The sequence below is a fragment of the Syngnathoides biaculeatus genome, chromosome 7 (genome assembly GCF_019802595.1).
Source record: "Syngnathoides biaculeatus isolate LvHL_M chromosome 7, ASM1980259v1, whole genome shotgun sequence".
Classification (NCBI taxonomy): Eukaryota; Metazoa; Chordata; class Actinopteri; order Syngnathiformes; family Syngnathidae; genus Syngnathoides; species Syngnathoides biaculeatus.
The window spans coordinates 26,873,830-26,888,292 of NC_084646.1; the positions used below are offsets into that span (position 1 = coordinate 26,873,830).

At 42.4% G+C, this 14,463-nt stretch overlaps 1 protein-coding gene across 1 annotated transcript; it reads right to left on the reverse strand.

The window, feature by feature from the left end:
- Positions 1 to 423: 423 nt before the first annotated feature.
- On the reverse strand, positions 424 to 13,607 carry LOC133503538 (fibronectin type III domain-containing protein 7-like). The gene is made up of 13 exons (XM_061825239.1): positions 13,598 to 13,607; positions 13,043 to 13,300; positions 12,475 to 12,735; positions 9,440 to 9,700; positions 8,898 to 9,158; positions 8,470 to 8,724; positions 8,109 to 8,366; positions 5,923 to 6,177; positions 2,842 to 3,096; positions 2,424 to 2,684; positions 2,301 to 2,330; positions 718 to 755; positions 424 to 591 (listed from the first exon to the last, which is right to left on the reverse strand). The coding sequence occupies exons 1-13, from the start codon at positions 13,605 to 13,607 to the stop codon at positions 577 to 579; spliced, it is 2,418 nt and encodes an 805-aa protein (XP_061681223.1). The 3' UTR covers positions 424 to 576.
- Between the last annotated feature and the right edge of the window lie 856 nt (positions 13,608 to 14,463).

The following is a 14,463-nucleotide window of genomic DNA, read 5'->3' on the forward strand; positions in this document are numbered from 1 at the left end:
AATCTTTATCAAGCATAAATGTAGTCAAATTTTCAACTCTTGACACATAGCCCTACTCTTATTTTACATCCACAATAACGTAGGACTTGGCCAAGGCTTGAGAGAGTGTTGATGTGATTTGGTGGCTGACTGGGGAGATAAGATAATATTGATATGAAAGAATGTTTGTAAATTATAATGAATTTTAAGCAGCCCCTTTCAATTCATACAATATAGGCCTCTTGTATTTGACTATTTTTCAGATGAGCCGAACATATTGCTGGCAGCAGAGTATCAATCCATGTTTTTTACAACCCTATAAGCTATCGCAACTCGTGCAGGTCAACATTTGTGCTTCACAATAATTAAATCCATGGTTGAACGGGAGTGCTGAATACTTGGTTTTGTTCAGATAGTTTAATGTGATGGTTACAAGATAAACAGTTGGCATTACACGTCTGGTCACGTATCATTTCTATGGGGACAGATGATAAGGAGCCTTTAAAACTGGCGGATATTATTTTCATCCAAAGAAGGAGGGATAATGCAGGAGGGTCAAAAGGTCTGATGACGATGAATTACGATGAGCTAGTTAGGTCATATGACGGCAAGCTGTGGGTACAAAATAGATGCAGTTACACAAAACCATTTCAGACATCAATCCCGCATGAGCTGATGTTTTTGTTTGAACATTACAAATAATAAAAATTCATTATGCAATACATTTAAGGTACGTACCATCAAGTCATCCACACTCCTCTTGCCTCTGTAATTCACTGCAAGAAAGTAGAAAAAATATGATGTTACAGATGGTACAAAAATGTATTTAAAATGTACCAAGCCAAGATTATAATTTATTTTAATATTACATATTATTATTTGATTCTAAACAAGAGATATATGATATGTACACCAGGTTGGATACGAAAGAAGGAGAAAAGGATCTCTACAGGTTGGAAAGACAGAGGGAAAGAAATGGGAAGGATGTGCAGCAAGTAAAGGTGATTAAGGATAGACATGGAAATATGTTGACTGGTGCCAGTATTGTGCGAAGTAGATGGAAAGAGTACTTTGAGGAGTTAATGAATGAAGAAAATGGGAGAGAAGGAAGAGTAGAAGAGGTAAGCGTGAATGACCAGGAAGTGGCAATGATTAGTAAGGGGGAAGTTAGAAAGGCACTGAACAGGATGGAAAGACAGTTGGTCCTGATGACATACCAGTGAAGGTATGGAAGCAATTTGGAGAGATGGCTGTGGAATTTTTGGCCAATTCATTCAATAGAATACTAGCGGGAGAGAAGATGCCACAAAAATGGAGGGAAAGTGTACTAGTTCCCATTTTTAAGAACAAAGGGGGTGTTCAGAGCTGTGGGAACTATAGAGGAATAACAATGAAGTTATGGGAAAGAGTAGTGGAGGCTAGACTCAGGACAGAACTAAGTATCTGCGAGCAACAGTATAGTTTCATGCCTAGAAAGAGTATCACAGATGGATTATTTGCCTTGAGGACGCTCGAGGAAAAGTACAGAGAAGGTCAGAAGGAGCTACATTGTGTCTTTGTAGACCAAGGAAAAAGCCTATGAGAGAGTACCAAGAGAGGAACTGTGGTACTGCATGCGCAAGTCTGGTGTGGTGGAGAGATATGTTAAAATAGTACAGGACATGTATGAGGGGAGCAGAACAGTGGTGAGATCTCCCGTAGGTGTGTCAGAAGAATTTAAGGTGAAGTGGGACTAAATCCGGGATCCATTCTGAGCCCCTTCCTGTTTGCGTTAGTAATGGACAGGCTGACGGATGAGGTTAGACTGGAATCCCCTTGGTCCATGATGTCCACAGATGATATTGTGATCTGCAGTGAAACCAGGGAGCAGGCAGAGGAATAATTACAAAGATGGGGGCATGCACTGGAAAGGAGAGGAATGATGGATAGGATTAGAAATGAGCTCATTAGAGGGAAAGCCAAAGTTGTATGTTTTGGAGACAAGGTTAGAGACAGCAGACTTCGATGGTGTGGACATGTCCAGGGGCAAGAGAGTGAGTATATTGGTAGAAGGGTGCTGAGGATGGAGCTACCAGGCAAAAGAGCGAGAGGAAGACCAAAGAAAAGGTTGATGGATGTTGTGAGGGAAGACATGGGGGCAGTTGGTGTTAGAGAGGAAGATGCAGGAGATAGGCTAAGATGGAAAAAGATGACACGCTGTGGCGACCCCTAATCGGGACAAGCCGAAAGGAAAAGAAGACATTATTATTTGATTATTACTATTATTATTATTATTATGGTATTTCTTTATAATATTTGATGACATTACAAAATATACTCACCTGTACCAACATCACTTCCTGAGCAAGTGACTGAAAGAGGTGAAATAATGGAAAACGTTTCACCTCGCTCTAAATTAAGGTATCATTGACTTTGATGAGACCGTCAGGGTTGTGCGACCATACCTGAGTAAACTCTCTGAGCACAAAATGAGACTTTGCTGTCTTCTCGTGTCAATGGAGCCACAACTACAAGATAAATGTCCCCGCATTGGACATTTTCAATATTACAGCTGGTCTCTCCTGCAGATGTAGTACAGTTGTAGTAGTTGTTGCTGCCTATCATTTCAGCAATGTAACGGTGGCTGCTATCAGCGTTGCGCCAGAGCAGCCGCAAAGAGTTTCTATCCATCTTGTACACCCTGACACCTGATGGACAACATGCACCTGCACGAGAGAGGCAATGAGTCAGTGACCAGTATATTGTAGCTGTCAGATTTATTGGCATGATCATAATTAAAGAAACAGTCCTGGGAAATTTGTATTTGTAATACAGTATATACTGTATGGGGGCATGTGCAAACAAATCCCCAGAATTACTCACTGGATGAGAAGCCTTGATAGGTGCAGTTGGCACTACGTCCGCTATGGCTGAATGCCTCAATGGTGACTGTGTAGTTTGTGCTGCAAGTGATGCATCCCATAAGGCAGTGAACGTCTTGGGTGTGGCAACTTGCGTGACCACGGGGTGATGTCAACGAGGTGATAAATGAATAAGCACCTTTAGCATGCAACCAGGAGACATTGGTCATCGCCTGAGTAACCTGGTGCACAGTGGGATTGGCAGGACAACAGGGTTCTGGAGGGGGAAAAATGTGCAAAGACACCAATAAAAGGACAAATTTATTTGCCGCTTCAATTTATATAGTCCTTTACAGTAGATGACAGTCACCAATCACACAGTCTAATGATACCCAATAAAATAATGCGGTTGGATCAAAGCGAATCAAAGCAATGTCTTGCTGATGTGAAGTTTGCATCTTCCCCCTGTGCCAGCGTAGGTTTCTTCCAGGTACCCCGGTTTCCTCCCGCATCCCAAAAACATGTATTGTTGGTTCATTGAAGACTCTAATATTCCCGTAGGTGTCAATGTGAGCTTGAATGTTGTTTGTTAATATTTGCACTACAATTAGCTGCCGAACAGTTCACGGTGTACCCAAACTCTTGCCCAGAGACAGCTGGCATAGGCACATGGCCCTCGTGAGGATAAGTGGTACGGATGATACATGAATTAATTAAATAGGATCATTCTCAATTTAATTGCGGTGGCTATTGGTTGAACATTATGGTTGTCATTTGCTGCTGATGATGATTTACATTGGATGGAACTGTTCAGCATCATATTCAGATATAATTTTTATGCTGCAAGATACTGGAAAAACATAATACTGCATGTGGTTTGGGTGTTCAGTTTAACCATATTGATATTTACCATGCCTGTAAAGTAATGATATTTTTATTATTTAATATATTTTTTATGTCGCAAAATAAGCTGGCAAAAGGTCTTCTTCTTTTCCTTTCGGCTTGTCCCGTTAGGGGTCGCCACAGCGTGTCATTTTTTCCATCGAAGCCTATCTCATGCATCTTCCTCCCAAACACCCACTGTCCTCATGTCTTCCCTCACAACATCTATCAACTTTTTCTTTGGCCTTCCTCTGGCTCTTTTGCCTGCCAGCTTCATCCTCAGCACCCTTTTACCAATATACTCACTCTCTTGGACATGTCCAAAGTCTGCTCTCTCGAACCTTGTCTCCAAAACATCCAATTTTTGGCTGTCCCTCTAATGAGCTCATTTCACTCTGCTCACTCCGAGAGAGGAGCTCAACATCTTCATTTCTGCCATTTCCAGTTTTGCTTCCTGTTGTTTCTTCAGTGCCACCGTCTCTAATCACCACTGTTTTGTAAACTTTGCCCTTCGTCCTAGCAGAGACTCCTCTGTCACATAACACACCAGACATCTTCCGCTAGCTGTTCCAACCTGCTTGGACCTGTTTCTTCACTTCCTTACCACGCTCACCATTGCTGTGGATTGTTGACCCCAAGTATTTGAAGTCGTCCACCCTCGCTATCTCTTCTCCCTGGAGCCTCACTCTTCCCCCTCTCCCCCTCTCATTCAGGCTTATATATTCTGTTTTACTTCGGCTAATCTTCATTCGTCTCCTTTCCAGTGAATGCCTCCATCTTTCTAATTGTTCCTCTGCATGCTCCCTGCTTTCACTGCATATCACAATATCATCTGCGAACATCGTGGTCCAAGGGGATTCCAGTCTAACCTCATCTGTTAGTCTATCCATTACCACTGCAAACAGGAAGGGGCTCAGAGCTGATCCCTGGTGCAGTCCCACCTCCACCTTAAATTCTTCTGTCACACCTAAGGCACACCTCACCATTGTTCTGCTGCCATCATACAAGTCCTGTACTATTCTCACATGTTTCTCCGCCACACCAGACGTCCGCATGCAGTACCACAGTTCCTGTCTTGGTACTCTGTCACAGGCGTTCTCTAGCTCCACAAAGATACAATGTAGCTCCTTCTGACCTTCTCTATACTTTTCAGTTAGCATCCTCAAGGCAGATAATGCATCTACGGTACTCTTTCTAGGCATGAAACCATACTGTTGCTCACAGATACTTAGTTCTGTCCTGAGTCTAGCTTCCACTACTCTTTCCCATAACTTCATTGTGTGGCTCATCAACTTTATTCCTCTATAACTCCCACAGCTCTGAACATGGCCTTTGTTCTTAAAAATGGGAACTAGAACACTTTTCCTCCATTCTTCAGGCATCTTTTCGCCCGCTAGTATTCTGTTGAATAAGTTGGTCAAAAACTCCACAGCCACCTCTCCAAATTGCTTCCATTCCTCCACCGGTATGTCATCAGGACCAACTGCCTTTCCATTTTTCATCCTTTGTAGTGCCTTTCGAAATTCCCCCTTGCTAATCATGGCCACTTCCTGGTCCTTCAGACTTGACTCTTCTACTCTTCCTTCTCTCTCATTTTCTTCATTTATACACTTCCCAAAGTATTCTTTCCATCTATTCAGCACACTACTGGCACCAGTCAGCACATTTCCATCTCTATCCTTAATCACTCTTACCTGCTGCACATCCTTCCCATCTCTATCCCTCTGTCTGGCCAATCTGTAGGGATCCTTTTCTCCTTCCTCCTTCGTGTCCAATCTGGTGTACATGTCGTCATATGCCTCATGTTTAGCCTTCGCCAATATGTATTCTCCCTTATTTCAGATGTGTAATAAATTTTAGGCTTTTGTTGTTTTCATCCTTTTCATTTTCTTTTCTCCTGCATCTGCCACTCTTCCAATGCCCACTGTTGTTGAGATTCCTACTGTACATCTATGGGTCCACTCTAGCCAATAGGAGACCAATATTTAGGGGCACAGGGCCATGGATAGTGAAATACATTTAAGGTCACATTGGATTGGTCAAACTTGGATAAATACCACCTGCATGCAACAAAGCATACAATACTGAATATGTAATAATTTTATTGCACGTCTTTGTGATACACATACTGCTTTTGCCATTGTTGCGATTCTGCACCCCTAACTCTTTTCAATTCCTAATCGAGAATCGTTCATTCTGTTACAAAGCATAAATTCTTTACCTGTTTCCAGTGTTTCAAAGTAGCTGGGTAAACTCTGTCCAGCAGCGCTTGTTGCGATGATGGTAACCTCATAGATGGATCCACAAGGCAGATCTGTGAGCTCACAGCTACTTCCACTGGAGGTGCAGGTGTGTTTTTCATCTTGTCCCATTGCGCTCACAATGTAAATAGCATCACGGTTGCTTGTTGTCCAGCTCACGTTGACACAGGAGGGGTTTTTATGATCAAGCTGAATATGCAAGGGCATGCATGGAGCTGTCCCGGAAGAATTGATACAGAAAGATTTAGAGTGATAGATACCAGGAGAGATAAAAATGCTTATTTCAGTGATTATCTACAATATGGTATGAGTACCACAACCTTTTATCTTCACTAGTGTCGCGGGCATGCTGGAGCCTATCCCAGCTATCTTGGGCAGGAAGCGGGGTACACGCTTAATTGGTCCCCAGCCAATCCCGGGCCACATAGAAATAAACAACCATTCACACATTCACACCTGGGAGCAATTTAGAGTCTTCAATTAACCTGTCACGCATGCTTTTGGGGAAGTGAGAGGAAACTGGAGTGCGCGGAGAAAACCCACATGGGCATAGGGAGAACATGCAAGGTCTACACAGGCGCGGCTGTTTAAACCCAGTTCTCTGCACTGTGAGGCAGATGTATTAACCGTGGTCCAGCATTAAATGTTCAAATCATGCATAATGTGATCGGGCCTTGAAATTTTATTATGTTAGGCGACACCGTGGCGCAGCTGTAAAGCATTAGCATCACAGTTCTTAGGTCTAGAGTTCAATCCCAGTCCCGCCTGTGTGGAGTTTGCATGTTCTCCCCGCGCCTGCATTGGTTTTCTCCGGGCACTCCGGTTTCCTCGCGCATCTCAAAAACATGCAAGATTAATTGGACACTCTAAATTACCCCTAGGTGTGGTTGTGAGTGCGACTGTTTTTGATCTCCATGTGCCCTGTGATTGGCTGCCAACCAGTTCAGGGTGTACCCTGCCTCCTGCCCGTTGACAGCTGGGATAGGCTCAGCACTCCCGTGGCCCTTGTGAGGATAAGCGGGTAAGGAAACGGATAGATGTATAATGTTACATTTCCCTGTCACCTTATCCTAATGGAGGGATACGTTATCTGGCCTTCATGTCCCTGATAGGGTCACCCACGGGAAAAAGGTCCTAGGTGAGGGACCAGACAAAGCACAGCTCCATAAACCCCTATGACAAACACAAAAATTGGATCTAGGGGTCCCTTGCCCACTTGCAGGTCACCGGCCCCCCTTCTGGAGCCTGACCGGGAGATGGGGCTCGAAGCCAAGCAGCTGGTGGCCGGACCTGCACCCATGGGGCTTGGCCAGGCACAGCCTGAAAGGGTAATGTAGGTCCCCTTTCCCATGGGCTCACCACCTGTGGGAGGGGCTATAGGCGTCGGGCGCAGTGTGAGCTTGGCGGTGGCTGAAGGCAGGACCTTAGCGATCCAATCCCTGGCTACAAACGCTTGCTCTAGGTATGTGCAATGTCACCTCTCTGGCACGGAAGGAGCCCAAGCTGTTGTGTGAGGTCAAGAGGTTCCGACTCGATATAGCCACGCTCGCCTCCACATAGGGCTTGGGCTCTGGTACCAGTCCTCTTGAGAGGGGTTGGACTCTCTTCCAATCTGGAGTTGCCCAAGGTGAGAGGTGGCACATATGGGTATACTTATTTCCCCTGGACTTGGCAACTGTACATTGGAGTTCACCCCAATGGAGGAGAGGGTAGCCTCCCTCCGTCTTTGGGTGGGGGGAAGGGTCTTGACCGTTGTTTGTGCTTATGCACCAAATAACAGTTCAGAGTACCTGGATGGATGGATGTGTGTATATTACTAGGCTTTTGGTTGTTTACAAAGGAGAAAGAATTACAATATATGTCAATTATTAATACTTCAAACTTTACGGGATAAAATTATTGGGGAACATCAAATTATAACATGGGTAAATTATGATTTCATCAAACCTCATCAGTCACATAGTTATGGTCTACATACAAAAAAATCCTAGTTGGAGTAGGTCTTGTTTCGAGACCCGACAGGACGAGTTTCTTAAATTAACAACCATCCAAAAAATCTACATTAGTAATCAGAAATTGAGTATTAATTCATCAACTTTTAGCATTGTCTTTTGTCATGACTCATACTAGTGTGTATGTGCTCTACCTGTGTCTTTTGTATGAGCTTTGCATGCATAATTACAGCCGCTCATGTCATTGCAGGGGGTCACAACCACACTGTAGGAACTATCACAGCTGAGGTCAGAGAGGGCGCACACTGGTGCAGTGTCATTGCACAGGATGACTTCTGAAATATCCGCTACTCGAGTCTCATACAGTTCTGCCCCCCGAGATGCTGCCCACGTGATCTCGAGAGTTTCTGTGCTCACCAGGGAGACAGACACGTCGTCTGGACAACAGGGCACTGATGAAGACATGTTACACACAGGTCAGCATACAGGCAGACAAGGTTCACAGTAAGAGGAACAGAAGACCACATGTCATGTCACGCCTGAGCTTTTACTTACATGTAGTATAGTTGACAACAGGTCCTTGAGGACTGGAGCCGGCATGGTTGTAGGCGAACACATACATATGGAACGTGTAGCCACATTGACAGTGGTAATTGCAGGTGTTGCTGGTAGTGTTGCATGTCAACTCACTGCCGCCCCATTTCTTGATGTAGGCCATGTAGCTATCCGCATAGGGCTCTATATCCCATGACAGAGTGCAATTTCCTTCCACTGACTCCACCAAAGCTAAAGATTCAGGTGCGCAGGGGACTGAGAGGGACAAACAACAACAAATACACATGGTTTAACAAAAAAGTTATTGTGATAACGCTAAGCATTTAGTTAGTGTCAGTACTTGTTTCTTAGCACTTAGTCTTTATAATTTATAGTTTTTATGGCTCTCAAGGGAAAAGTTCTTTAAGTATCCAAGATTTCATACTCACAGGTGATGAACTCAACAGGGCTTGATGGGTAGCCGGGCCCTGCGTCATTGGAAGCGAGAACCTGGATAGTATGCACTTCACCACAGGCCACTGGTGAGAGGATGCAGAGGCTGGATGTGGTGTTACAAGTGAGGTTTTGATCACTTATCACATAGTACTCTACGTTGCCATAAACCTGATTTAATTCCCAGGACACAGAGAGGATAGCTTGGTCAGCACTCATCACCACTGAGACATCAATGGAAGCAGGCATCGGAGGTCCTGTCAGTACACAAAGATGAAACATAGGAACACATTCGAGATTAAGTCCCGGATACAGATGTCCCTAGGACTTCAATTGCCAATAAACATACTAAATTACATACAGTAGTTGTCATGGTTTCCTCTCTGAATTCATTAGTGAAAAAGAATCAAATCTGACTGACATACTGTAAGGGCTTTTTTCCCACGTATTGAGACTATATTCGATTAGAAACTTGTGCAATCTATCTCTTTTAGAAAGTCTCATAAAGCGAACATAAAATGACAAAGTTTTTCCTCACGTGTTGTCTGGTTGATGTACAAACTTCTCTCTCCCTTTCGTTCTTCAGCATCCCAGCCATACCCCATGATCATGAAGAGCGAGCCGGCATCCAGTCCAGAGAATGTCACACTGTTGCTGGACGTGTTCTGTTTCATTGGTGTGTTGGAGGAAACGTCGTACATGACCACAGTATACTGGACAGCACTGTCAATGGGGTCCCAGGATATAACAATGGTGTCGTTGCTTGGACCAGAAGTGGAGAGCTGAAGAGGAGACAAAACTGCAAAAAAGAGGAAACATGGATGAGATTTGTTTGAACAATACAGTATCTCCAAAGATGAGGAGTAATTATTTAGTACAGTAGCTCAATTTATGGTCTCACTCATTTAATTACAGTAATATAAAAAGTATTACTTATTACTTGTACTTTATTTGCTAGCCTGAGAACACCTGATGTCGTCAGATCTCGGAAGCTAACCGGGTTTGGCCCTGGTTAGAACCTGGATGGGAGACGGCCTGGGAATAGGGCTCACGTGACGTCACCATTTTCACGGCGCCATATTGCCGGTCAAACAGAGCTGGTCGACATTGTGGGAGACATTGAACCGGAGGAGAATATTCACAATACCCGAGACCTGTTGTGCTGTTGGTTGTCACAACAGACGAGACAGATATTCAAAGAGATCATTCTATAGCATACCATCAGAAAAGACCAGAAGAGATCGATAGATTTTGGCAATTAAACGGGATGGATGGTGTCCAACCAAATACACACAACTGTGTAGCAATCACTTAATTTCAGGTAGGAATTATTCTTCTCAATCTCAAATTCCCAAGAGGTATTTATAATGCCAAGTTGGATCATTTAAGACCAATGTTTTTTAAAAAAAAAAAACAAAAAAAAACGACAGGGAGTCATCTCCAACGTACACGGAAGCGTGTTGCAGCCACACGTTAAACTTCGGCAAACCTCTCCTCGACAGAATTTTTTGGTGCCTGTGGAGCGATCACTTCATTTCAGGTAGGAATTATTCTTAATCTCAAATTACAAAGTATTTATAATGCCAAATTGGTTGATCTGAGAACAATGCATATTAAAAAAAAATAAACATCTGTCGTAGAGAGGTTTAGAGGTGTGTGTGTGCATGTGGCCGAAATCCGCTTCCATGTACGAAGGACCTGACTCCCCGTCCTCTTTTTTTTCCAATCCTTTAATGAATGTGGTTTGTGTAAAACCAGGGTTCATTTATTTAAATATTATTATTTTTATTGAATACCATCTGAAAAGATCGATGGATTTCTGCAAAGGTTAATGTGGCCGAATGCACTTCTGCGTGAACCCGTCGCCTTTTTTTTTCCAATCATAGTTAATGAATGCAATTTTGTGCAAAACCAGGGGTCATTTATTTAAATATTGGTATTTGTATACAATATCTGGTGAAAAGATCGATAGATTTCGGCAAAGGTTAACATGTAGCCGAGTACGCTTCCCCATTCACGAGCCCTCTCCCCGTTGAGAACAGATCCATCAACAAAGTATTTGTATGCGTCCAGACTTTTATACACTTTCAAAATTTTCTGAATAAATCTCAACGACTTACCTACCAGATACATGTGTATATGCAGTTGTCCAAGATAAGCGGAAGCGAATTAACAGTCCAATTTCTTATTGGCGAAAACATCGACTTCGGCATTAAATATGGGTCCTCTATACCCTCTGGGCGTCGTGCTATAAGACATATTTTCGCTTCGTCTCAATGGACTTGGCATTGAATAATGCTTTGTTTGGCCATCAATATGGCCAGTCACAGGATTTCAGTGACGGAGGTGCACAAGTTCTAAACCAGGTGCGATAAGCTTCTCTCCCCAGCTAAATGCAGAGGGGTCGCGTCAGGAAGGGCATCCGACGTAAAACTGTGCCAAACAAATTTGCATTCATATAAGATGACATGCTGTGGCGACCCCTAATGGGAAAGGCCGAAAGGAAAAGAAGAAGAAGAAGTCTCATCCGTATTAGTTGGATCATCAAAGAGGTTTTGAACTCTGGAGTTTGAAGTGGAGCTGGAACGGTTCAATAACTGTTCAATCTAATACCAAGTTTAATCTATAATCTAGATTTTATCAAAAGAAAAAAAATAATTTAGATCAATATAGTGTCTTGTGAGAACATCAATATAAAAAATTGCGTGTGAATATACTATGTATGCAGTACTGTACTTTGATTTCTTATGTTAGCTGTGATTTCACCCCAAATACAGGAGCCAAATCTTTTTCAAATTCAGGTTTGGCTTACATTGGTGGGACTAAATGGAACGGTCCTTAAAGGGTTCAGGTCCAGCCTGCAGGAAAGGACCTACTTTGTAACCATTGGAAATGTTGATTTTTTTTTAAACTGTTTTCCTTTTTAATTGTTTAATTTCTTTGTATTCAAATGATTTTAATCATGTAAAGCACATTTATAAACATTTAAAGCACAGTTACCTTGTGATTGAAATGCACTATATAAATAAATCTGCTTTGCTTTGGTTTACATTTGTAAAATGTTGCCATTATTGATACCAATATGTAATGTATATTTAGCTCAACAATGGTAAAATTAAAAAAAGACACACAATGTATACCACAGTTTCACTATTAATGTGATCTGCCAAACCAAGAGATGAAAATATGAGTTGTTTTTTCCGCTTATGGATTGGATGTGGCCCCTTGGGTGAGGGTGGAGGTGAGAAACAAAAGGATACGTGCTAAATATGAAGTCAACTTTTTGTGTTTTACAAAGAGCGAGCAGGTAACGTTACCGCCGATACAGGACAGGCCCGGGAGGCTGCTGTCATATTTCTCGTATGATGAAAATCCACAGTGTCTGAAACATTATGAAGTAAATGTGATTGTATTAGACCTTGTGTTATGAGACAATGGAAAAGATTCAGTGACCACTTCGGGGAATCGGGTTTGACGTGACTCACTTTTTTTCCATTCTGTATAATGTACCAATGTATTATGTACCATTAGACATTGTAAGATGTCCCAGACATCATAATGGGAAAACTGTACCTGTCTTTCCAGTCACAGAGGGAGAGGGCTGGTTGCGGCCTCCGCTATTCCCTGCCATGATGCTCAATGTATACTCAGTGTACGGTGTGAGGGAATTGATCTCAGCTGGGGATGAATAAACTGTTTCCTCTCTGTAAGAACTGTCAGAACTTTGGACCCGTATAATATAATGGGTTGCTCCAGGGACCAAGTTATATTCAACTATTAAGGTTTGGCTGTCCTTTGGCTTGACTTTCTGGATGGGATCCATTAACTCAGGTGCTGAAATAATAGAACAGTTTTGATATAGTCAGAACAACTGCAAAGGGGAAACAGTTTTTTAGCATTGAAAATCAAATGCAAATACAATGTCTTATTAATACAATTTTCATTAACTTAAAAACACTGCAACCTCATCACTTTTATGAATCACAGTAAGAGTGGACGATTAAGAGCAAATCCAAAATAATTAATTTTGGAAAATAATTTACATCATATGACTGCCCTAGTTTACCCCTTAAATGTGTTACTCCCATCCCCCCACCCCCTCCACACACACACATATGCAATTTATGTATGTAAAAATCACCTGTTAATGACTGAACAGTTGTAATGTCCAGTGGGACTTGGTTATTATCCAAAGGTTGAACCGTGAAGACATATAAGGTGTTGGGAGACAAAGAGTTGACAGTGCCCATGACTGTATTTTCACCAAATTGTGTGAAAGCAATGATGTCCTGCGTGCCTTCTAGGGACACGGTGATCAGGTATGAGCTGGCTCCGGCATACCTGTTCCATCGGAGAGTTGTACTTCTGGATGTTTTTGTGAAAACTGATGCTGTAAAGGCTGAATGACAACACAACAAACATTTTTTGTCACACAATAAATACTTTTCTGTTGTAAAAGACCTTTTTCTTTTTGGTTGTGTGTTGTTAGATATCATTTGACAATATTAGGTTACACCAATATCAGTAAAAATATTTAGAAAAATACAATACCAGTTTGAGCTGAAGCCTGTAAATACCGATCAAATAAAATGATTAATATATATGTTCAAACAATTCATGTTAACATTTATAAGTACATAATTTCTTGGGGTTCTTTTATCAAGATTTTTAGTATATAAAGGAGAAAATTTCTTACCGGTGTCCATATACACAGCAAAACAAAAGTACTGGTAACAAAACCCTTCAATACACCCATTCTTCACAACTCACTTTTTTTTGTCTTGTTACCACTCTCTCAGCTATGATAGATTCAAAACCACGTCTCACTCTGATCTGCTAACCGTGTTGGTTGTAATAACTACACTAAGTCACGCCTTTTTACCATGAGTATCCAATCAACTTTGCGATCGTCACTGGACATGTCTTATAGACCAGGGGTGTCAAGGTAATTTTTGTCGTGGGCCATATAGTAACTATGGCTTCCTTCGTAATGAGTGTGAAACCATCCAAATCTTAAAATGCCTCATCACATCCCTCCATCCATGTTCTTAGCCGCTTATCCTCACAAGGGTCACGGGGAGTGCTGGAGCCTATCCCAGTTGTTAACGGGCAGGAGGCAGGGTACATCCTGAAGTGGTTGCCAGCCAATCGCAGGGCACATAGAGACAAACACCCACACCCAGGGGCAATTTAGAGTGTCCAATTAATCTTGTATGTTTTTGGGATGTGGGAGGAAACCGGAGTGCCCGGAGGAAATCCATGCAGGCACAGGGAGAACCTGCAAACTCCACACAAGCGGGGATGGGATTGAACCGGGACTGCCTGGAGGAAATCCATGCAGGCACAGGGAGAACATGCAAACTCCACACAAATGGGGATGGGATTGAACCCGGGACCTCAGAACTGTGAGACCAACGCATTCCATCTCTTCCAACGTGCTGTATTATTATTATTGTTATTATTATTATTATTATTATTATTAATTAATTAATTAATTTATTTACTTATTTATTTTTAAAGGAGTCACTGATGGCGTAGTGGTACACACGCCGGACTTTGGTG

What these genes read in the sequence shown, in the direction of transcription:
- LOC133503538 (XM_061825239.1), bottom strand. An exon ending in GTACATCAACCAGACAACAC is followed by an intron (nt 9,159 to 9,439) that starts GTGAGGAAAAAC and finishes GTGTACTGACAG; the next exon opens with GACCTCCGATGCCTGCTTCC. An exon ending in TGTTGTCAACTATACTACAT is followed by an intron (nt 8,367 to 8,469) that starts GTAAGTAAAAGC and finishes TGTCTTCATCAG; the next exon opens with TGCCCTGTTGTCCAGACGAC.